At 39.0% G+C, this 24,336-nt stretch overlaps 1 protein-coding gene across 2 annotated transcripts in view; it reads right to left on the bottom strand.

Annotated features, from left to right (window-relative positions):
- LOC120247229 (cyclic AMP-dependent transcription factor ATF-7) overlaps positions 1 to 23,860 on the bottom strand; it is an 87,199-nt gene extending 63,339 nt beyond the window's left edge. The window contains exons 1-2 of one of the 2 annotated variants that reach the window (XM_039255046.1): positions 23,774 to 23,860; positions 4,447 to 4,515 (exon numbers count right to left, since the gene is read on the bottom strand). In XM_039255046.1, coding sequence (XP_039110977.1) covers positions 4,447 to 4,494 — 48 coding nt within the window. In that variant the 5' untranslated portion in view covers positions 4,495 to 4,515; positions 23,774 to 23,860. Of the gene's footprint in view, positions 1 to 4,446; positions 4,516 to 23,440; positions 23,511 to 23,773 lie in introns of those variants that run through there. The other variant, XM_039255047.1, reaches the window with a different exon arrangement.
- Between the last annotated feature and the right edge of the window lie 476 nt (positions 23,861 to 24,336).

The raw sequence follows: 24,336 nt of genomic DNA, 5'->3' as shown, positions 1-24,336 counted from the left end.
AAGCAGGCCCTGGAGGTCTTCGAGCTAGTTATGTGTTTCAGGTCTCAGTTAGATATGAACAGAGCCTCAATCTGTACCTAAATGTCCTCCAGGAGAAGAAAAGATCTGGTAGTAGACACCCTTAGGGGAAAAAAATAACAGCCTCTCAGGTCACACTGGACAGAGAAACAATCAAAAGATTTTTCCTTAAAAGGACAGTTGATAATGACAGAAATCTTTCTAAGTGACTAATAATGGGACGATACTGTCCATTGGAAGTATCTCCTCAGAGGAAATGTGTTCCTATTCTTAAGGAAATAGACATTATAAGTAATAAGCTTATATGATCAGCTTCTGCTCAAAGGCTTGGTTATGGTAACCAGAAGGACTACTTCAATCTGCATAATTTGTACTGCAAAACAGTGTCAAGTTCCAGAGAGGGAGGTATAGGAATACGGTATTTGTTGACTCCTAGTAATAAAAACCTGTCAAAAAGCATCTAAAAGATAACTTATCTAACTGCATTTACAAATTCAAGATTACTGTCAAAAACCTAGTACAGCTGACCCTTTAACACGGGTGTGAACTGGGCAGGTCTGCTTGATACATATAGTACAGTACTGTAAATTCTTTCTTCCTTACGATTTCCCTAATAGCATTTTCTTTTCTCTGCTTCCTCCATTGTGCAAATACAGTATATAGTACATATAACATACAAACTATGAGTTAATCAACCATTTATGTTATCAGTAAGGCTTTACGTCAATAGTAAGCTATAAGTAGTTAAGTTTTTTGGGGGGGTCAAAAGTTCTGTGCAGGTTTTCAACGTCCTGTGGGTGCTCCTAACCCCTGCATTGTTCAAGGGTCAACTGCAATTGTTCCTGCTTGCACATACAATAGAACAGTTTTGCAATCTACCTTTAAATAAATTGTCTCCCAAAGCCTCAAAAACTTAAAAGACTGAGGCACCTGAGTGGCTCAGGTCATGATCTCTCAGTCTGTGAGTTTGAGCCCAGCATCAGGCTCTGTGCTGACAGCTCAGACCCTAGAGCCTGCTTTGAGCTCTGTATCTCTCTCTCTCTCTCTCTGCCCCTCCCCCACTCGTACTGTTTTTCTCTCTCTCTAAAATGAATAAATATTAAAAACAAATTTTTAAAAAAGAACTTAAAAGACTACACAAATTCAGCACCAAACCTAACTTCCATTATTTTAGTAACACAGAAGCAAAGCCATCTTATAGTCACAATGGTTTTAATGAGATGCTATCTTATAAACATTCAAAAACCCAAACCACTCAAATTCAACCAACCCTTTAACAGGGTATCTGGGGTACTGTTGCCTTAACAACACTAGCCCATTCTCTGGAGGCAGCTCTATTAACTACTCCTGCTACCATATTCCATAGAGAGGTATTAGCAAGAATATTGGTTTCCCTAAGTTCCTCTTCATGAGAGTGATGAGGCCTCGAGAGAAACATGGTCTCAACAGGAGTAAAGGGATGAGAGGGCTCAAAACACCCTATCATCTGTCTTTTCAGATAAGAATGCAGAGAACACAACCTTCAGCAGCCATGTTTTTTTTTTAAAAAGTACATGCAGCATATTTAGAATTCAGCTGTGTCACATCAGACTTACTGTTGGGAAGTGGATCATGAACAGAATCCAAAAATAACAGCCATTAAAGACCTAGCAACCAAAACATGTTTACGTATCCATTGAAAGCCCGGTGGTTTTGATTATATGGTGGAGAGCATAATCCACTAGTCTATTTTAGGTGAATTTTCCTTTCACCTTCCCTTAACATTAAGGCATAAGATGATTTCTGAGTTTAGGGTACATCGGGTAAAGTTCGGGCAGAGAACAGATACTGAAATCATGCAAGATTCACATAGCTCTTGTCTGCTGGTTGGTTTTTTAAGGATCGGTCTCTTGAATTATAATTTGCTTTCATTCCTTCTTCCTCTAAGTGGTAGAAGCCACTGATTTTTGAGGCTTCTATGGGAGTTAGTTCTAAACCATGTCTTGTAAAAATTATCATGGTCCTTATTGCCAATCCTGGAATTTATGTAGTCTTTTTTTTTTAATTATTATTCTACCATTTCTGGAATTAAAAAATTGAATCAATGACAGTGGATTATAAATAGCTTGAAGGCCTCAAAGTGGCTCCAAGATGAAACCATTTTTAAGGGATATAAGGAAGTTGGATAACAGGCCAAGGGTAGTTTGCTTTTCCAAATTTATCTTCCCTGCCAGATTTCCACTATTTCATATAATAGAAAGCAACCACAGTAAAGTAAGTCTTGCAGATATCCTACTCTAGAGTTAAATTTTACTTAGATATTGGGAGAAACTTGGAAGAAGACTAAATATAACTAAAGAACTACAATTTTACTTGATCATAAAGTTCTGACATGCAAAGGAGGTAAAAGGATGAATCACATTACCTTCAAAGACTTAAGCCGTAGTTTTCTATCCTTTTCTATGAAACAAGTAACTCGAATCCAAAAGAAGATACTCATCTCCCTGAGTACCATGTTCACTGAAGGGGAAAAAACCCTTCGGGACTTATACTAGAGGCTATAATGAGTCCTAACAACCAAAATACCAGCAGACAGTTCAGAAATGAGGAAGAATAGGGGAAGGAAAAGGCTTACAATAAACTGTACTCAACAATACAAACGGAACCGAAGTAAAAAGTCCTACTGTTTTTACTATCTCTAGCCCAAAAAGTGCAAAACAAAAAGAGACAAACACAAAACCCTTTGGGACCTCACAAATTTCAGTGAAAACTACTCTTTTCTGATAGACAGTCTAAAGAAACCTATTTAAAAATAAAATAAAATAAAATAAAATAAAATAAAATAAAATAAAATAAAATAAAAAGAAACCTATTTAAACCTTCTTTCTTCAGAGAGCTCGAGATGATTTTCCATTTTAATTTCTTTAAGTCTTTGTCCAGGTAGTTTTCAGCATACAACATATAATAGGGGCACTGAGTAGCTTAAACCATAAATGAAGAAAAATAAATGTAAGTATGAGAAAAATAAATCTTTTCACCAAAAATGCATATTTTTAAAGCAAGGTAAGTGAAAAGGGTGCTAGGTATCAATTAGGGAAATCACAGTAACTACTGTTATCAACACATACACACCCCAAAATTTGAAGGGATCAAGTTAAGATATACATATATTCTAACACAGCTGTCTGAAAAGTGAAACAAATTTACCCATTTCTCAGGTGGCTTCTATTGTAAAAGAATAAAACATAAATCACATTGGGAGAAACATCCAGTCAACCAAAGTTGAAAACTCTGACAAGGAAGGAAATATACCCTATGATGCTGAATACTTCAGAATATGATGGCTTTTTTAGTCTTCTCAGAAATTTTCAGCATTTACTGGAATATGGAATCACCCTTCTGCCCATTCCTTGTCACCACCCCCATCCCATTCACCTCTCAAATTCCAATTCCTAGGAATCTCCGGAACTTAACTCTCTCCTTTTTGTCTAGGCATTTACAATGTTTAATAGAACTAGTCTGCAATCTCACATACCACCAGTAAGTGTCACTGGGCAGTCACATGGCATATTCCTAACTGAACAGAAATTCAACCCTTCGGGTTTCATAAAATCAATTCATGAAGGCAGATAAAACTTTCTTTGTATTACTTTCTTCATCCTTTGTGGAACATGGCAGGATAGGGAAGGGTCTAGGAAGAAGAGTTAAGAAGGTGCAAAATGGGGAGGAAAAAAAAAAAGCAACTTGAACAAAATTACTTTATTAAAAAAAGCATATAATGAAAAATATCTGACACAAAATGTACACATATGCAAGTAATAACATGGCAGCTGACACACAGAACAAGGCATTTCATGGCGTAACAGACGGAAAATGGCTGAGAAATCTCGTAGTTTATATAATGCCGTGAGATCTCAGGTTCTACACCGGATTTGCCTTTCCTGCATAGACAGATATCTGCCTTAGCTACCAGCAATGATTTTCTGGATCAACAGTCAAAAGAAACTTTTTTTTTTCTTATTTAAAAAATCCAACAGACTCCAGCAAATTACGTTTCACGATGAACGGGTAACATTCTCCACTGCCTATTCTAAATATGTTAAGGAGACTTTTATATCCATTGAAGGCTGAGGCAAAGATATTTCTAAACTTGTTTTGTATTTAGATGGATAGCTTTATAAAGGAAGAGAGAGCAACATGTATTCCTCAACACTGTGTGTCGGGAAACAAACACCAGCAGAATAACAATATGAAAGAGAGCAAGGCAGATTTCATTACGGCAGAGTGCCTACACTTCCTCATAACATGGATTTACACACTGCAAATCCTCTGATCTGATTACCTCCAGTGATCACGTAAAATACCGGCTTTAAACTCTTTGCCTTAGTGATAAAACAGCCACTTTGATTCACAACGAGACATTCACAATAAAGTATATTGTAAACGTACCTGTCCACAGCCCGGGGCATTGCACACAAACGGTCTGTCGTCTCCCATATTTCATATAGCAGAGCGGAGCTGAGGAGGGGGAGGCAGGGGGGAAAAGTTATGTTAAATACGCTGGAGTTAAAAAAAAGTGCTTCAAAAATATCAAGCCTAGAAACAGGTGTTCCAAGAATGCTGTCTATCAAAGCTATAAACACAGGCTACTTTGGGGAGACCCATTAGACAGGTGGCATATGATCTACCGCGCCCCAACTGAAACTTTTAATTAGAAAAATTTAGACCTCAATAGTCAAGGAATTTCAGACGTTTTACTAGTTTTTCCCCTCTTTCTGCTACAGTATATAACACGCTCCTCTAGTCTACTGAATTACAACCAGTGCGGTTCCCTATGTCAATAAATCCACAGAACATTCGATGCGGAAGCCATATTTCTGAACTAGAGAAGACCAAAATTTGTCATTTAATTAATTAAGGGATTATAGGAGGGGTGCTCCATTTTACAGGGCTATAATCTGGCTCCCTGGTGTATAAACTACGAGACTGTTGGCAAGGGCCGTTTATCCCAGATTATTGCCAAAGAAAACAAAGCACCCATCCTATTGGGCTACACGGGAAATGATTTTCATTAATAAAAAAATAAAAATAAAAACCTTCTCTCCCCACTGGGAGCCTCCTTCTCCCCCCACCAACCGTCTGTGGCAAATGGAGAAATATCGGTGCCCTTCCCCCTCTAATTCTATTTATGGCTAGGTTTTTAAAAGCAGCAATAAAACAAATGTCGACTCTTTGGGGGTTTACTGGGTGAATGTGTTCCGGCTGTTTGTGCTGCTCTCGGCCAGAGTTCTTGGGCTGCTCTGTTGCACCCAACAGATGTATGCTGCTGCAGGGGATAAAAGAAATGGCACTAAAAGGCATCACCATCCATCCTCTCTATTTCTCTGAAGAATTTAACAGGGCTTCCACTGTTGTTGTTTTTTAATTATTGAAGCTAAACTCTTGAAATGTTGATCGACATTCTTTGTCAAAGAACAGTAATTCTAATCTGAATGTGTTGGGGGAAATTTCTCTTTCCCAACCAGGAATAAAAACAGAGGTGGAGATGGACAGGACGAGAACTGCAAATCATAGGAAAAATATTCCGAAAAGACAAGCAGTGTTTTGAAGGGGTGGGGGAAGGGCACAAAAATAGTCTTCAAAGAATAAACTCCTAAAGGACATTTTTGAACATCCTCCTACAGGAAAGAAAGGTGTATAAAAGAACATTAACAAGGGAAGATGAAAGAGGAAGACCTATAATTTGAATATGCCTAGAAACAACATCCGAACTGTAACCAAATTCAAATTTTTATCTTGGAGATAAACCAAAGGTCAGAGTTAACCTCACTCAGGTCTCCATTAAAATAAACGTTAAAATGCTAGACTGAATTTGGTAATCAGAAAACCATGTTTAAAACTCAGAGGGTAGCTAGGTAACATCTCTCCTACTCTCTCAAGACTCACTCTAGGGTTGGAAACCAGTATTTCTGGTAGTCTGATCAGTAATTCCACAACTAATCAGTGTTCAAAATTGTGGGGTGCCCCATAAAATAGAAAGGGCTTCTTTAGTCATCTTTCAGTGTGATAGGTACAGGGTCTAACTATGAAGGAAACTGATGCTGCAGCATTGCTGTAATGGAAGAGAGCCTGTATGTACATAGGTGTACACAGATTTATATCACATTTAGCCAGGATAAATTGCTTCAATAAATTCTGTTCCTAGGAGAAGCCAGCTCAAGCTGATGATTGGGTACTGAGAAAATGAGAGCTTTATTCTTCTTCACACAGCCCCAGGACAAGGGGGTTTTCTGGTGTGTTTGTTTTAAATACATGATGATTTTTCTTTTTTTTTTTTAGCACTTTCTGGAACTATGACATAGGGCAAAAAATAAGGACGAGTAAATAAAAGTAAATAAATACAAAGACCAAGGCCATTATGACTGAAAATGCAGAACATTTCTGGAAAACAATTCATCTCTGGAAAAATTCCTAACTGCTGGGCTGGAGATAATTTCACTTCCTAGACCCCAAACCTGCTTTCTTAATATAATCACAAAATGAGAATTTTATTTCAACAAGGTCCTCTAACAGATTTTCAACCAGGAATAAAACTACAAGGGCTAGAGCAGACATAACATAAGGAACCAGGCAAGGTTCCTTACTTTTGCCTTGGTTCTGTTATTTGAGGCTAAATTTTCTGTCTTCTGCCTACAAGAGGAAAAGGGTGCTTGCTGGCTGAGGAGGTAGGGCAGCGCTGGCACAGAATGGGACTGAATAAACTCTGCAACAATTTCCCTCAAACCACAAAATTCAAAATTTAACTTGATTTTCTTGGTTTTGTACAATCACATCACACTATATGGCTTCCAAATTTTATTTAACTGCATCCTTACTAGGAAATAGAAATGAAAAATCATGACTTTCTAAAAGAGAACAAAAGGCAAATACCAAGTTGAGGGAAAAGTATTAAATGTAACAGAAGCAAGCATTTTCATTGCTCTTAAAATACTGAAATCGGACAATCACTAACTGGGATTTCCTGCTTCCTTCCCACTTTACTGGCTTTTGTTTTGCCATCTTCACCAAAAGAAGGATCACAATGGGAGGAAGAAGGCCCTCTTTCCTAAATGCCCACAATTATTCTTAAATCATTCCTCAGTCTCTTGCTCTTTTTCATTTCCATTATTCTTGTTTTTTTACTTCAAAGTGATTTGTCTTTTAAAAAAATATTTAGCAACAACAACAAAGATCTGTTCTCCCTCTTAAAAAAAAAAGTATAGGGGTGCCTGCGTGGCTCAGTCGGTTGAGGGTCTGACTTCGGCTCAGGTCATGATTTTGGCGGTTCATGGGATTGAACCCCGTGTTGGGCTCTGTGCTGACAGCTCAGAGCCTGGAGCCTGCCTCAGATTCTGTGTTTCCTTCTCTCTCTGCCCCTCCCCCGCGCTCGTGCGCGCGTGTGCGCGCGCGCGCGCGCTCTCTCTCTCTCTCTCTCTCAAAAACAATAAACATTAAAAAAAAAATCCAGCTTACATCTTTTTAATTCCCAGTCTGCTGCATCAATCGCTACATATTGAAAATGCGTTGCTTATTTCTATTTGATACTTAAATCTCACATGAGAGTTCAAACTGATGCCTTCTCAAAAGTGAAAAACAACACATTTCTTTAGTATAAACAGACTGAGACGAAGGTGAAATCTTGAATAATGATGCTGCCATTCACTAGAATTTAACTCATGGCCCTTTTGTAACTGTACTACTTGACAAGCAGATCACGTGTCTGGGCATGACACTCAAGTCTGCTGTCTGCTCCTTGATCTATTCCTCAGGATGCAACGCAAACATTTTATAGAACTAACCAATAAATGAAAGGCGAAGGATACATGTATTTAGAGGCACTTCCAAGAGGAAGTGAGATGCTTTCAGAGGACATCACAGTACAGGAAAGCAAAGATGCTGAAAAAGGCTATCCTAGAGGCCAAGTCTGCAAAAGGAAAAGGTTCATGTACTAGAGTCACAAGAATGCATACATGATAAAAATGACTATTTACTCAAAAGACAAAGTTATCTGAATGCTGGGAGAGAAGTGAGGAAACTCCAAAGTTCAGAGACTGATTTTTATTAACTGGGATAATTTAATAAAATCTATGTTAAATAGTTTTGATAGAATCAGAAGTATATCCTAAAATGATCAATGCGCAAATAAAGAAAACTGATTCTCTATGTGTGTGTGTATATATACATATATATAGGCATATCTATCTTTTTTTCTTCTTTTTTAATAGAATGAGGGTGGAATCTGTCACAGAGGACTACAAAGTTAGTTCTCTGGACTCAGGTGTAATGTGATTATTTCTTTAGTAACCAACTGCTGTTCATAAAATGGCCCAACTTTAGTAAGGAATAAAAGCCATGTACAAACACACCAAGGCCCTGTTCTTAGGTTCCTAATAACAAAAAGCAGATACTGCGAAGTATACAAAATGAGAACATACTAATATCAAAGAACATTAATATCAAAAATTCATGAAAATCTAGAAAAGGTTCAGACTAGCTATCATTCATTCATTCAAAAAAACACTACTTAGGAACTACTAAGTGCCAGGCAAAGTGGACATAAAAAGAAAAAAACATGGGCACCTGGGTGGCTCAGTCAGTTGCGCATCAACTTTGGCCCCGGTCCTGATCTCACAGATGGTAGGTTCACATTGCACATTGGGCTGACTGCTATCAGCACAGAACCCACTTAGGATCTTCAGTGCCCCTCTCTCTGCCCCTCCTATTTGCACTCTCTCTCTCTCTCGAAAATAAACATTTTTGGGGGTGCCTGGGTGGCTCAGTAGGTTAAGCGTCCGACTTCGGCTCAGGTCATGATCTCACGGTTCATGGGTTCGAGCCCCATGTCGGGCTCTGTGCTGACAGCTAGCTCAGGGCCTGGAGCCGGCTTTGGATTCTGTGTCTCCCTCTCTCTCTGACCCTTCCCTGCTCACACTGTCTCTATCTCTCTCTCAAAAATAAATAAAACATTTAAAAAAACCCACATTTTTAAAAAAGGCAATAATCCTTTGCAAAAAGAAAAAAGAATCTTTCACTCATCTGTGTCAAAGAAAAACTAGAGCTGAACAGCGGTTAAAGCAGTTAAAAAAAAAAAGATTTTATTCAGAACTATTATAATTGGGGAAAAGAGACCTCAGTGCAGAACCGGGCTCAATTCTAACTACATCATGGGCAAGTCGAAATTTATAGCCAAGAACAATGGTAGGGGTTAAATGGACAGAAAATTACTAAAAGGCAATTATCAGGACAAAGGGGGATTCTGGCTAAACTGACCTAGTAAGATTTTTTTAAACGTTTATTTTTGAGTGGGGGAGGGGCAGAAAAAGAGGGGGACGGGATATGAAGCGGCTTTGTGAAGACAGCAAAGGGGCTCAAACTCACAAACCAGTGAGATCATGACCTAAGGCAAAGTTGGAAGCTTAACCAACTGAGCCACCCAGGGCCCCAAATTCTTGCTAAAGACAGGTCAGAATTATCACATATAACCCAGGGGATTGTGAAGGATGAAGAACCTGATCAGATATGAGGGTAATCAGATATCGAAGGGGGAGGGTTGCTGCTAAAACTGGATCTTACAAGAAAGTACACAAACGAGCCTAAAAGACGGTTCTGGAAATCTGACTAAAGTTTGGTCAAAGAATCTTTGTCAACTGGCAGGAGAGATGCCACTAAGTGGTAAGAATGATGGCTTAGCTTAATTTACAAGTTCAATTAGTCAGAGATTGATCAGTGTACATATTAGACCCCTTGCTATTTCTTATTCTTTGTTGGTCATTTATCAAATTCCTTTGCTAGCCAATTCCAGAGTATAGACAAGAGCACACAAAAGAGGGATTAAAACTCTTGGTAAAAGGGGCACCTGGGTGGCCCAGGCAGTTAACCGTCCAACTCATGAATTCGGTTCAGGTCGGCTCAAATCATGATCTCATGATTCATGAGACTGAGCCCTGCGTTGGGCTCTGTGCTGACAGCTCAGAGCCTTTGTGGGATTGTCTCTCCCTCTCTCTCTCTCTCTGCCCTTCCCCTGCTTGCATGTGTGCACTCTCTCTCTAACTAAACATTAAAAAAAATAAAGACTAAAGTCTAAGGGCGCCTGGGTGGCTCAGTCGGTTCAGTGTCCAACTTCGGCTCAGGTCATGATCTCACGGTTCGTGGGTTCGAGCCCCACATCGGGCTCTGTGGTGACAGCTAGCTCAGAGCCTGGATCCTGTTTCAGATTCTGTGTCTTCCTTCTCTCTCTGACCCTTACCTGCTCATGCTGTCTCTCTCTCAGAAATAAACAAAACATTTAAAATACAAAAGACTGAAGTCTAATGACAAAGTACTTTACAACTACTTTGTGCCTAAGGCACTTGATGTGACTTAGTACAACCAACTAACTCTATGCTTTCCTTACCATTAAAATAACATAGAGGAGGCTCCATAGTTTTTGGTTAGAGTGTTAAAAAATTGGGAGAAGGAAGGTACTTGTCAAATTAACTCTTCACTGGCCCTTGAAAACAAAACCTAGGCCAGAGCTGTTAAGATATATTTTCAAGTATAGGGGTGCCTGGGTGGCTCAGTCGGTTAAGCGTCCGACTTCGGCTCAGGTCATGATCTCATGGCTCGTGGGTTCGAGCCCCACGTCACCTCTGTGCTGACAGCCAGCTCAGAGCCTGGAGCCTGTTTCAGATTCTGTATCTCCCTCTCTCTCTGACCCTCCCCTGTACATTCTCCTATTCTCTTTCTCTCTCTCTCTCAGAAATAAATAAAAAAATAAAATAAAAAGATGTTTTCAAGTATAAAAGAATGCAGTAGAGAGGGCATCTTATCTCTATATAAAACTTTTGGGAGTATATATTTGAACAAAGGTTCTGGAAAGCCATTTGGCAATATTTATATTAAGGGTCTTAAATGTTTTACATTCTTTGAACAAATCATTCAGGACTTTATTCTGAGGTTAAAGCTCAAAACATGGACAACTTATGTATTAAAATGTTCATCATAGTCCTACTTATAACAAGAAAAGAACAGAAATTAAACGTTTAAGAAGAATGGATAAATATAAATTAAGATACTGCCTTACAAGAGACTATATTTAAGTTGTTAAGAATAACATTTCTGAAAGCTATTTAATGACATGAGAAAATGCTATACATTCTGTAGGGGGGGAAAAAGCAGGCTATCAAATTGTATATGTGGGGCACCTGGGGGGCTCAATTGGTTGGGTGCCCAACTCACGCTCAGGGCAAGCTCTCTAGGTTCATGAGCTTATAGGTTGCAATGGGCTCTCTGCTGTCAGCAAGGAGCCTGCTTCTGATCCTCTGTAGCCCTCTCTCTCTGCCCCTCCCCCGCTTATGCTCATGTGCTCTCTCTCAAAAATAAAATAAACATAAAAAAAATTTGGGGGGCGCCTAGGTGGCTCAGTCGGCTGGGCATCCAACTTCAGCTCAGGTCATGATCTCTCTGCTTGTGAGTTCAAGCCCTGCGTCGGGCTCTGTGCTAACAGCTCGGAGCCTGTAGCCTGCTTCTGATTCTAGGTCTCCCTTTCTCTCTCTGCTCCTCTCCCACTCCCACTCTGTTTCTTTCTCTCAAAAATAAAAAAATGTTAAAAAATTTTTTTAAAGAAAGAAAATTTTAATATGAATAAATAAATAGATTGCACATGCACCATAATTCCAAATCTATAAAAAAGAAAACAAAATTTTAGGGGTGCCTGGCTGGCTCAGCCAGTAGAACATATGACTCTGCTACTCTTGATCTCAGGGTCATGAGTTCAAGCCCTACAATGGGTGGACAGCCTACTGAAAAAAAAAAGTAAACAAAATAAAAGCATAGAAAAAGACAAGGGAATTAGCATCTAATGTCAATAATGGTTATCTCTGGGTAATGGTATTCCAGGTGATTTTGTTTTCTTCTTTGTGCCTTCAGAATTTTCCAAAGTCTACAATGATCACAGATTGCTTTTAATAAAAATACATAATATGATGTAATCTAATAAAAAAGTGCTGATCTGCATGACTTAAAAAAAACATGTCTAATGAGTTTTAAAAAGGCCCACATCTGCTAGACTATTCCAAAATACCAAACAGCATATTTACAAATCATACAAGGTTGTTCATTCTCTACTACAAACAGAACCAACTGACAAATTAACAAATTCAAAATGGACTACCAAAAAAAATCTTTCTAAAATTATAAACTAACCGCTTCATATAGAAACAGACACGGTGGAAACTTAAACATATCGATACAAAGGGTAATCAAGCAGTTCAAGATAGTTCCTCCTTTGTTACCTTCAAGGACCCATTTTCAGAATCCTATGAACGCTCCTTAAGAACTAGTAATACTTACATTAAACACTTAGAAATTGCCCCAACCATCTATCACAAAGAGAATAAAGAGCTGAAACCAAGTTTAGCAGGTACTGAATGCCTTTCAGCCCAGCTATAAACAAGCTAAAAAGTTTAGATAGGCACCCAAACAGAGCTCTATGGGCTCCATTCCCTTATGATATTAAAAAGAAAGAAATTATATACAAACAGTTCTCTTCCAAGAACATAACTTTGGATACCAAGTTTCAGACTCTAAGATAATTTAGCTGCTGCCAAACAAAGAATACAAACACCAAAAATCTCTACCACAGCAGTCTCAACATTTGATTCTCCATAGGATGCCCGGTGCTGCTGTGATTTGGATTATATATAGAAAATTGATTTAAGGAAAAGATGCCAATAAACATACGAACCGTGAGACTTTAATGCATGTTATGTGAGTTTCAGAAAACAAAGACTCAAATTTTACTAGGCAGTAGATTATTCAAGAATTGAAATTTCTCTTCACAAATTCTGAGTTTGTTTTCCACTGTGTTATTTAGCATAAAAACAGTTTAGCATGTGTTATTTCACTAGTAAATAAACCAACTGCCCCAAAAGAACTATATAGAAAGCACATACATCATTATAATCTTAAGCTAAGTTGCCTTACTGTTTTATATCTGGGTAAAAACACAAAGTATAAAAGCACTTTGCTAACTAACAGACTGGAAAACTGAGGTACAGAGCTATAAAAAAAATAGGCAAAAAACCTCAAGAGGTTGAGGTTGGCCTGAATCCTAGTTACCTATTTTCATACACCTCAAAGAAAATATAAAAATGGACAGCACATCTTTTTAGAGCTCCTGAAAGTTGTATATTGTATAACTTGTATATTGTATAACTACTTCCAGCTGAATTGCGTATTTCCAAAAGTTTACATACAGCTGTTTCTTATGTTTATTATATAAGTGAACGTCCAGAAATAAGAATTTGAGGGACTATAAGTTCCTGAAGCATTATTTTTGTCTAGGAAAATTAAATAATGTTATAGTTTTAACATTAAGTATATTTTATTATAAAGTTTTAAAATTTATAATCCAGTTCTAGTATATGTCAAGGATTTGCCAATTTCAGTTCGTGAGCCAAATCCAGCCTGCCACCTGTTTTTGTACAGCCCACAAGCTACGAATGGTTTTTACATTTTTAAATGGTTGAAAAAAATCATAAAAAGAGTATTTCAGAACACATAAAAATTATATGAAGTTTGGGGCACCTGGGTGGCTCAGTAGGTTAAGCGTTCGATTGGCTCAGGTCACGATCTCATGGTTCGTGGGTTCGAGCCCCATGCTGGGCTCTGTACTGACAGCTTGGAGCCTGGAGTCTGCTTTGGATTCTGTCTCCCTATCTCTGTTCCTCCCCCTCTCGTGCTCTCTCTCTCTCTCAAAAATAAACATTAAAAAATATATTAAAAATTTAAAATTTATATGAAGTTCAAATTTTAGTGTCCACCCAAGCTCATCCTCTGCATGTTGTCTATGGCTACTTACATGCTACAATGGCAGAGTTGAGTACTTAACAACACAGACCTCACGCCTGCAGAGCCTAACATATTTACTCTCTGGCCTTAGTTTGCAAACTCCTGATATTTAACTATTCATATTTAACTATTATGAATTAAAATACATGATTAATTAGGAGATCTCAATTATAAGAAATGTCAGAGTATATGTGTTAATCATTAATAAGAACTTTTATGTGACTATTCAACTAATTTCTTTTTATTTGACTACAAAATTTTAGAAATTAGTTTTCTATTTTCTTTAAGTAATCTCTGCACCTAACATGGGGCTCAGATTCACAACCCCACGGTCAAAAGTCATATGCTCTTCTGTTTGAGCCAGCCAGGCACCCCAGAAATTAGGTTTTCTTAAAATAAGGTTAATTAAGCTAGCTCTATAGTTCCCAATCTTTAGCACAGTCACCGGGGCACCTTGAAAAATGCTGATTCCTATGCTTCCTGGATTCTCTTGGCTTTGGGACCCAAGAATCTACACTCTAAAAAACATCCTGGGTAATTCCAATGCAAATGGTCAGTAACCCAGCCTTTGAGAGGCACTAAAATGGTTGGAAAGCTTACAGTTCTTTCATATAGTAAACGGGTGTATTTTTCCAGTTTGTACTAAAAGTGGGGTGCAGAGATGTCCATAGATCCCTGAGACCCTTTCAGAGGGCTGTTCAAGACATACATGAGTAAATGATCTATTTAAAGGGCAAGATAGGCTAATTCATTTTAATGTAATAAAGTATTGAAAGTTCACAGATGTGGTTTCAGATTTTACACAATAAGTAACCTTTAAGAAACTACTACATTTTTTATTACATTTGATACATTTTGGATTCTGGTATAGCATCAAAGAAAGCTCATCTACAATTATCTGAAAAGACTCTTTCCTTTTCCTATTAAGTATCACTGTGAGTCCAGGTTATCCTCATATACTTCAACCAAAACAACATATTGTAACAGACTGAATGCAGAAGCAGATATAAGAATCCAGCTGTTTCCTATTAAGCCTGACGTTAAAGAGATTTGAAGCCCTTCTCCTAAATGTTTTTGACACTATAATACAGTTATTTATGCTGTCATTTAAAAATAATATTTTTTTCGGGGTGACTCAGTTGGTTGAACGTCCAACTCTTGATTTCAGCTCAGGTCATGATCCTGGGGTCATGGGATCGAGCCCTACAAAGGACTCAGTGCTGAGCATGGGGCCTGCTTGGGATTCTCTTTCCTCTTTGGCCCTTCCACTCCCCCCCACCACTCACTCAAGCACACTCTCTCTATAAATAAATAAATAAAACAAGATTTAAAATAAAATAAAATTTTTTTTCAATTTCTCCATTTTAACTTCTAATATGGTCAATATCAATACATATAACTAAGACAAACCAAAGCCCTCTGGAGTCCCCAACAATTGTGAAGAATATAAAGGGATAGGATAGGTACTGAGACCAAAGGCAGTTTGAAACCCACTGCTTTAAGAAATAAACAAACAGTAGAATACCTTGGACTGATCAAGGAGAAGGTTAAAATTAATTTCTGGATTTCGAGCTCTGACATGCAGGGACAGGTTTCAAAAAAAGGAGCCAGCTTAAATAGACCAAATAGTTTTGTAGCAAATGACTGAAAACAGATGGGAGTGAGATTTAGGCTGAATCTTAAGTTAGGCAACACATGGCCAAAGCTTAGAACCTATCTGGAAGCAGCTTCATATAGACAACTACTTGACTAGAACTTTTTCTTAAGTCTCTCTAGGCTTTTGGAGAATTCATGGAACTATTTTGAGCTATCCTCAGAAATGTTAATAAAGCAAAAACAAAGAAGCAACAACTTGCTAAGCAGGAAGCAGAGTTAGAAATAACTAGAGAACATTATACCTATCTATGTTTGGCTTCAATATGCATTTTACGAGTCAAAAAATTCCTGGAAAATGGTAAGCTGTCAAAAATCTAATGTTGTGTTTGGGTTTTTTCCTACTCATTTTAAGATAAAGTGTCATCGCCAAAACAATAAACCAAAAGCAGTCAACCCCCAAACACTAATCTTTTAATTTTTTTAATGTTTGTTTATTTTTGAGAGAGAGAGACAGAGTTCAAGTGGGGTAGGGGCAGAAAGAGAAGGAGACACAGAATCTGAAGCAGGCTCCAGGCTCTGAGCTGTCAGCACAGAGCCTGATGCTGGGCTGGAACTCACGAACTGAGAGGTGACTTAAACCAAAGTCGGACGCTTAATCCACTGAGACACCAAGGAGCCCCAAAACACTAATCTTTAAGGATAAACTTAACATCTTCATGGACTTATTAAATTTTTATGGACTTAATTTAAACAGACTGCAAACAACAACAAATCTGATAGATTTTAACATTAAACCCCAGTATGAGGTCAGTCCTAGGTAAGAAATCGCTACGGTATCTCATAATGACAATCATGGCAATGCTTAGAAACTGTCGAGGGAAAAAAAAAAACTATTTTCCAAGACTGTCTACAGACTGCCACACAGTGCTCTGTTTGGGGGTATTCTAATGCTCAATGACTGGCTTTCAACAGTCCCAAACACGGATGCATAAAATATCAGCAAACTACTGCTCGCCTAAAACTTAAAAAAATAAAGAAAATGGTACTACAGGAGACAAGTTAGTACCAGAAATACCGTGTTAAATAAAACCAACATGGTGTTACTCAAGTTTGATAAAGCTTAAATAAACATTACTGGCAAGAAACTTGGTGCTAACACAAATCATTTACAGCAGTCATATGCTCTATTCAATAAATCACCCTGTTTTTATAATATAGTCAGGCATATTCCTATTCAAAAAGAATGATTATGCTCTATTTTTTAATGTGAAAAAATGTAATTTTTCTACTGCATGGTAAATTTTAAGCCCCAAATACAATATGACCAATTTAGCATATAAATCTTTGTCCATTATGTCAGCAAGAAGCACTATACCAGATAAGATATTAATAGGTAATTCCACTCAAAACAAGTTGGATTTTGTGAGAAGGTGGGGCTATGTCAAAACAACAATGTCCCACGGAGGCCCAAGCCACAAGTGACTTTTTAAGCTAAGTCATGGCTCTTGTTAGACCTTCATAAATTGGTATTTATTTTTAAAAACTGATTTTTTTAAGAATAAACACAGTATTGAATAGAAAAGGGAAACTGTTTTTTATTAAGTAAACTCTACCCCCGATGTGGAGCTCGAACTCACAACCCCAAGACCGACTGAGCCAGCCCTGTGCCCCGAAAAGAGAAACTTTATACACGCTCAGGTTTCAAATATATGAGAACATTTAAAATTAAAATCATCAAAAGATGAGAAAAAGTGAACAAAGTGAAATTGTGAGTTTGTAATGAGCTTTGTGCTCCTACCTATTAAGTGTTCTTAGACCCTGCACAAGACTACTGTAGTAACTCACATTTGCCTTAGCTGGGAATCTTTCCTAGGTGTCTGCCGACAAAGCTTTAAAAACTACATAACAAATTCATCTTTTCATAAAACTTTCCCTGAAATACAACACTCATCCTTCCTCTCTAAGGAAGCCAAGCAGTATACATTTACTTTCAAAAGTAAACTGAGTTTTCTTCATTGTTTACAGGCATTGGGTTTATTATTCAAATTCCTCCCCCACCCAAAGGTTCTAAATAAATGGGTAAACAAGAGAAGGAAAGGAAACAAAATACTACGACTTAACGGGAAGGAAAAAAAAATTCTTTCAATACAAAGTGTCCACCAGGGAAATTCTGGAAAGAAAATATCATGATGAAATATTTTAAGACATGAAATGACCCCAATGCAAAGTATTCCTTGTTGTTGACTTTTCTGCATGTGTGTTTTTTTGTTTCTTTGTTTGCTCAAAGGAGCTATTTCTTGTCATTTATGTTTCGTACTTTTTGTTTAGCCATTCCCATTGGGTCAGGAGAACCATTTCAATTTCATTTTCTTTACAGTCTATTTCTCTTCCTGATTCTTCAATAGTAAGTTCTTTGATCTGAGTTTCTATTTATGAATGTTTGGACTGGAAAGGACCTTGAGGGGTCGTCAAGTCTATCTTTCTGCTTTCCAGGAGAATTTGTAACTGAACAATCTTAGATGGATGAGAAGCTGTCAAAAAAAAGACGCATCCTGTCCCTAACAGCATGCCACTTTATTCCACACAGACATTTCCATTCACAATTTGCAATTTTCTAAAAGTGAAAGTAAAAATTACAACCCCAAAAGAGGAAGGTGCTTTAAAAACGCATTTATCAGCTAAAACTGCTCAAACATAAATTCAACTATCGGGTCTAAAATTAACACAGAGGAAAGCTGTTGGCTGCCAACATCGTCTTTAGTCCCTAGAGACGTCTTCTGATGTTCTGGCTTATTTCTAGCACAATTTTACCTATAGTACAAAACATGACAAACAGCCCACCACGTCAATAAACCATAATTATAAATGTCAATTGTGTGTCTGTATGTGCGTGCACACGTGGTGTTCTTTTTTTCTTACAGGTGGTGTAGGTTTTTATTCCAAACAGAAAATGAAAATTCAGGTCTAATCTGGAGGTGTCAATATTACGGGGCAGCTACAAAATAACGGTTACATGAGCAATAGTTTAATTTTTTAATACATAACTTAAAATGTTGGGGGAATGGGGTGCCTGGGTGACTTAGTTGGTTAAGCGTCCAACTGACTCTTGATTTCAGTTCAGTTCATGATCTCACGGTCCTGGGACCTAGCCCCACACTGAACTCAGTGCAGAGCGTGAAGACTGCTTGGGATTTTCTCTCTTTCTTTTTCTCTCTCAAAAATAAATACTTAAAAATGAAGGAATGAATGAATGAATGAATAAAATGTTGCAGGAATGACATTTCTTCCTAAAAGTTTCTAAAACAGAATTTCACCTGATGACAAAAAAATCCAACTATGAAGAAACACTGTTAATCATTCTAGAACTGTTTAAAAAATAAATAAAAAATAAAGCAGGACCAGCAATGTTGGAAATGGGAGGGAAATTACAGTTAAAAAATAGGGGCCTTATTAAACAGATGGCTTATGAACAACTGGCAAGTAATGCAGTGATCTGTAAACACTAGCATAACATAGCTAGATAGCAACTAATGTCTAACTTCATTTCATTAAAAAACAATTTTTTTTAATGTTTATTTTTGAGAGACAGAGAGACAAAATGTGAGCAGGGGAAGGGCAGAAAGAGACACAGACACAGAATCTGAACCAGGCTCCAGGCTCTGAACTGTCAGCAAAGACCCAGGCCTAGGGATCGAAATCAGCTTGAAATCACGAACTGTGAGATCATGACCTGAGCTGAAGTTGGACGCTTAACCGACTGAGCCACCCAGGAGCCCCTAACTTTATTTCATTTTTTAACAGGTCACTCACTAGCCTAGGAGCTCAGGGATAAGTCAGAGACAATATATTAAGATTTAAGATACCTCTTCATATTTCACAGGAAATTTAGGTTAGATGATAAAACAGTAGGTGGATTCATAATTGAACTTTACCCAAAAGGCTGATTAATGGATGGAGTGCTCATTTACATAGCATCGCTCCACCCTTACTTATTTTTACCAGTGACCTAAAACAAAACCATAGGTATCGTGTTTATGTCATTTATCAAATTTATCTATCAATGATACAAATATGAGGATTTGATATGAGGAATGGCCAAGAGGCTAAATAATATTATTAAGCTAAAACAATAAACCCAAATGAACAAGATGACAAGAACAAGGATAAATTTAAGGCCATCAATTACATTTAAAAAATTACCCAAATTGGGGTGTCTGGGTGGCTCAGTCGGTTAAGCGTCCGACTTTGGCTCAGGTCATGATCTCACACAGTTCGTGGGTTTGTGCCCCGTGTCAGACTCTGTGCTGACAGCTAGCTCAGAGCCTGGAGACTGCTTCAGATTCTGTATCTCCCTCTCTCTATGACCCTCTCCTGCTCATGTTGTCTCTCTCTCTCAGAAATAAATACATTAAAAAAAATTTTTTTAATTACCCAAATTAATGCAATCTTAGACTTTAGGAATAGAGGTACCACGTGCAGCAGAAAAGAGGCCATACTCTCCTTTGCATTTTGTATTGATCAGATTATACCCGAAATGTCATACTTTAGTTCTAGATAAGAAACCCTAAAGATTCAGGTAACGAGTTGATGAGGAGCTTGAACTTTAAAAAGGATCATTTATGGAGTGGCTGAAATAACTTGGGATATCTACACCCAGTAAGAGAAGCCTCTCTTTATGGGACATGACCGGCATCAAATATTTGAAGGGCTACCATGCTGACAAGGAATTAGGTTTATTTATTGTAGCTACAAATGGCAGAACTAAAGAGCTTCAGCACAATGTAAAGAATGTTCTAAAAGTAGGCCTACGGGGGTGCCTGGGTGGCTTAGTCGGTTAAGCGTCCGACTTTCTCTTAGGTCATGATCTCTCGGTTTGTGGGTTCGTGCCCCTCGTCTGGCTCTGTGCTGACTGCCATCTCAGAGCCTGGAGCCTTTTTCAGAGTCTGTATCTCCCTCTCTCTCTGACCCTTCCCTGCTCACGCTGTCTCTCTCTCTCTCCTAGAAATAAATAAAAAGTATTAAAAAATAAAAAAAAAAATAAAAGTAGGCCTCCAGTAATGGAATAGGGTATCTGTGAAGTGGGGATCTCTTCCTTATAACATTAGGAAGTGAAAAGACCCAACTACCAGGGATTCCAAATATAATGTATTCACGCATTTCATGAATATACTGATCCCAAAAGAAGCCTGCTGCAGGAAGACAACATTCAAAAACCAGACGCTTAAAAATTGTTTTCCTTGACATGTTTCTAAATAGATGGAAGACCTTTTCTCTCTTTTTTAAAGTTTTTATTTATTATTATTATTTTTTTTTTAGTATTCTCTCTCTACACCCAACATGGGGCTCGAACTCACAACCCCGAGATCAAGAGTTGCAAGGTACACCGACTGGGCCAGCCAGGAACCCCAATAGAAGACTTTTTCATAAACTCTAAAATCATAATACCATTTTCAGTGAAACCTACAACAAAAGAAATTGATGTGTCTTCTTTTTAAATGAATGCTGCATTTGTTTTTCTCCAAGAAACAACCTCTGCATCTTAACTTTAGTACCTTTATCAGGGGATAAGGGACAATTATATGCCAGTCTGCCAACTAGTCTCAAGGAGAGAGCTGTCTTTGTTATACATTTACAAGGCAATGCAGTTTGCTCCACCTAAAACTTCCTTGCAAGGAGAAGACTCCTCCTTATCAGGCGTGGATGAGGCTGCTTGAACACGGACTCCCTCCTACTGAAGCCTAAGAAAACTCAGTCTTGACATGTAGGAAACAGTAACTTGTGAGAACTTCAGAGCAGCTGTGTTCAGGCAGAGCCAGGGACTTTACTGGAGGCAAAGTACTAGCTTAAGAGTTGGTTGGGGGAAAAAAAAACAATTTTCATTTTGGAAGCGGGGAGAGGAGAAAGGAGGTACAGCAGCAGTGCCCATGGACATTTAAAAGCTATGGTAAATAAAAATGCTTAAAAATTACAACACTGAAACTATCACAGGATGTAACCTTTGATCCACAAGCTTAAAGATGAACAACGTTAGCACTCTCTAGCTTTCTGCTAGGTGTTAACACCAGTGGGGTGGGGTAGGGGGGGCAATCTTGCATTTAATAGTGCCCAAGTTAAAGCCATCACAAATTCTAGGATGGGAGAATAAAACAAGGGACTTTGCTTTTTCACTATATATTTATTCTGCTGCTGCCAGGCAAAGTGCGAAAATGTCTGAATGTCCAATAGCACTGCTCTAAATGTGAAATACTGGACCCCAATTCAGTAATTAATGCCAAAGTGTCAGTAATTAATTTGTATTAGTGTATTGCAGGGGCAACTTTCTGGCCAGGAGAAAAAGCTTCAAATGGTCGCTGAAAACCAAAGGTTAATACAAAGCAACGCACTCCAGTTTCTCTTTATGTAACAGCTTTACTGGCATTTCAGACACTCTTTTGCTTCTCAAAAGTAAAAGGAGAAGAGAAGGATGGAAAAGACAAATTTATGCAACAGCAAAGAAGTTATTAATTAATTGGCTATATTAGCTCAATCCACTATTAAATAATACACAACTAGCAAACAAAGGGCAAAGGTTTGTCCCTTTGCTGTACAGAATTAAGAACTGGTAAGACTACTTAGTAGAGCTGCCAAACTTTTCTTTAGCTTCTTTTCTTACAGACATGTTACATTTCGCAATAGTCTCCACTTACCTTACATCCTCCATGTTTAAGTACAAATTGTGTTTGATTTCCCCAACCCTTGCCCTAAGATATTATGACATCTCTTTAGCTTCTGAGTCTAGACACAGAGGAAGAAACTGAGTTTTTTTCACTTTCCTGAAATTATGTCCACCTTATTTCCACCATTTAAAATATATAAGCTAACGAAAACTAACTACAAGCCTCCGTTTAACAACTCTTCAAGTATATGAGTAGATAAGACATTTAACAAAACAAACTTCAATTCAGTATTTTTTCTGTGCTTAGAATAACTGTAAAGACCACGGTCTTTACAAGAATTACTTTACTTCCACTACTGCAAAGTTTTTAAACTTAAGAATCAAGTGAGCTTGCCCAGAAAACATTGCACACCCCCACAACCCTACACTTACTAGGACACAACCTTCGGAGATACTAAAGCACTCCTCTATTCAGTAGAAAACAAACTTTTAAAGTTAGGAAAGTAGCAACGCGGCAATCTGGGTAGGAGGTGCCTTGGGTAGTAAACACCCCAGTCTGAGAAAATAACAAGCGATTCCCAGCAACATATGACTCCCAATGGGGCTCCAAATTGGACTGCTTAAGTCCCAAGCCCCCATCCCTGAGTTTAGGAAGATATGAACGTAGGAAAAGGAAGGGAGGGAGAAAGGAAATAAGAGAAGAAGTGATGAAAGTGGTCTATTTTTCTCTTCCCCTACCCCTATCCCACTATTCTTGCAAGCTGGTCACGAGACTAGGTGCCCTATACACCAAAAAGCCCCAAACCAATATCCCAGGCTGCTTCTGATATCTAGGCTAAAAACTTGTATCTATCAGCTGTCTCCTTTCCAAACACCTCCTTTATCCCGCTGAATTCCCCTACATCCCTCTCAAAAGCGATGCTTTTTGGCTACTAAGTCCACCCCTATTAACTCTTCCTAAGCTCATTCACTGAATCTTCTCCAAATTCAGACTTTGTCTCTGAAATCCTGTCCCTACGCTTTTTCATAATTCTGTCGAAATGCCATGACTCCCACTTCCAATGATTTACCCCTACCTATCGTTCCAACCAAACCCAGTGCCATGTTTTCACCTCCTCTCCCTACCTCCTGCCTATTACCCCTGGCTCTTCCAATGCCAAGCCCCTAACACCACTCTTTGATAAGCCTGGGTCTTCAACCCCTCTCCTTCGTCCCATTCCACCCCATCCCCTGATCTTCCCATTAGGCTCTACCAGACTTCCATTCCCTCAGGATTCAACTCCCCTCTCCTTGCCACGCCCTGTGCCCCCCGGGGCTACTTACCCCAAGTTCTCCCCACACTTCAGGCCTCTGGCCCCGCCTTCCCCCCCCCAAAGGAAGGAGGAGGTAGGAGGGAGAGAAGAGGGGCGGCACTCCGCAAGGTAAAGACGATCTCTCATTAGTGGTCATCGCCGCCAATCGTAGCTTCCTTCTCTTTTATTGGTCGGCGTTAGTCCATGCCCCACCTACTTCCTCAGACAGGGCCCGGCCACCGCCTCAGCGCCCCCGTCCAACACAGACTGGGAGGGGAGACCCCGGGCTGGGACACTGGGACTGGCCAGAGTTGAAAGGGAGACTCTGCCAGATCATGGACTAGTTAATGTTAAAAGAACTCACCCGCTGGTAGCTCCGTCGCCTCCCGCCCGCCCGCGTTCGCTCCCACAATCTGTCTCCAGCTCCTTCTTTCCCCCCTCAGCGGAGCAGATACTTTCTTCTCGTCCGGCCAGGGGCTCTCACCTCTCGCGAGATGTGTGGGGGGGCGCTGGGGGAGGAAGGGCGAGATCCGTAGGCCTTAAGTTGGAAAGTGGCCGAAAGGCGGGGCTCCGGAAAGAAGAAGGGGCCGGGCTTTCAGTGGGCCGGGCTGGACTAGGGAGAGAGGCTGAGCGAGTTCGGTACACACAGGTTACACGTGCCTGGCTGTGGAATAGAGGGGGAAAGGGAAAGGAAAAGGGAATCCTTCCAGGTGCCTGAAGTAGTGGAGATCCAGAAGGTAAAGGGGAGCCTGGCAGAAGAGCATGCGATCCTTGATCTTAAGGTTATGAGTTCAAACCCCACGTTAGGTATAGATTTTCCTTAAATAAACTCAAAAGTACATATTCAAGTAAACATTCGAGGGAGTAAGATTTTTTCAAAGGAGCGCACTTTTGTTTCCCTTCCCTTGGCCGCTAAAGGAGCGCACA

Source organism: Hyaena hyaena, unplaced genomic scaffold, assembly GCF_003009895.1.
Source record: "Hyaena hyaena isolate Hyena2069 unplaced genomic scaffold, ASM300989v1 scaffold_510, whole genome shotgun sequence".
Classification (NCBI taxonomy): domain Eukaryota; kingdom Metazoa; phylum Chordata; class Mammalia; order Carnivora; family Hyaenidae; genus Hyaena; species Hyaena hyaena.
Note: the sequence above shows the minus strand (reverse complement) of the source record. Positions and strands in the feature narration are given on the sequence as shown.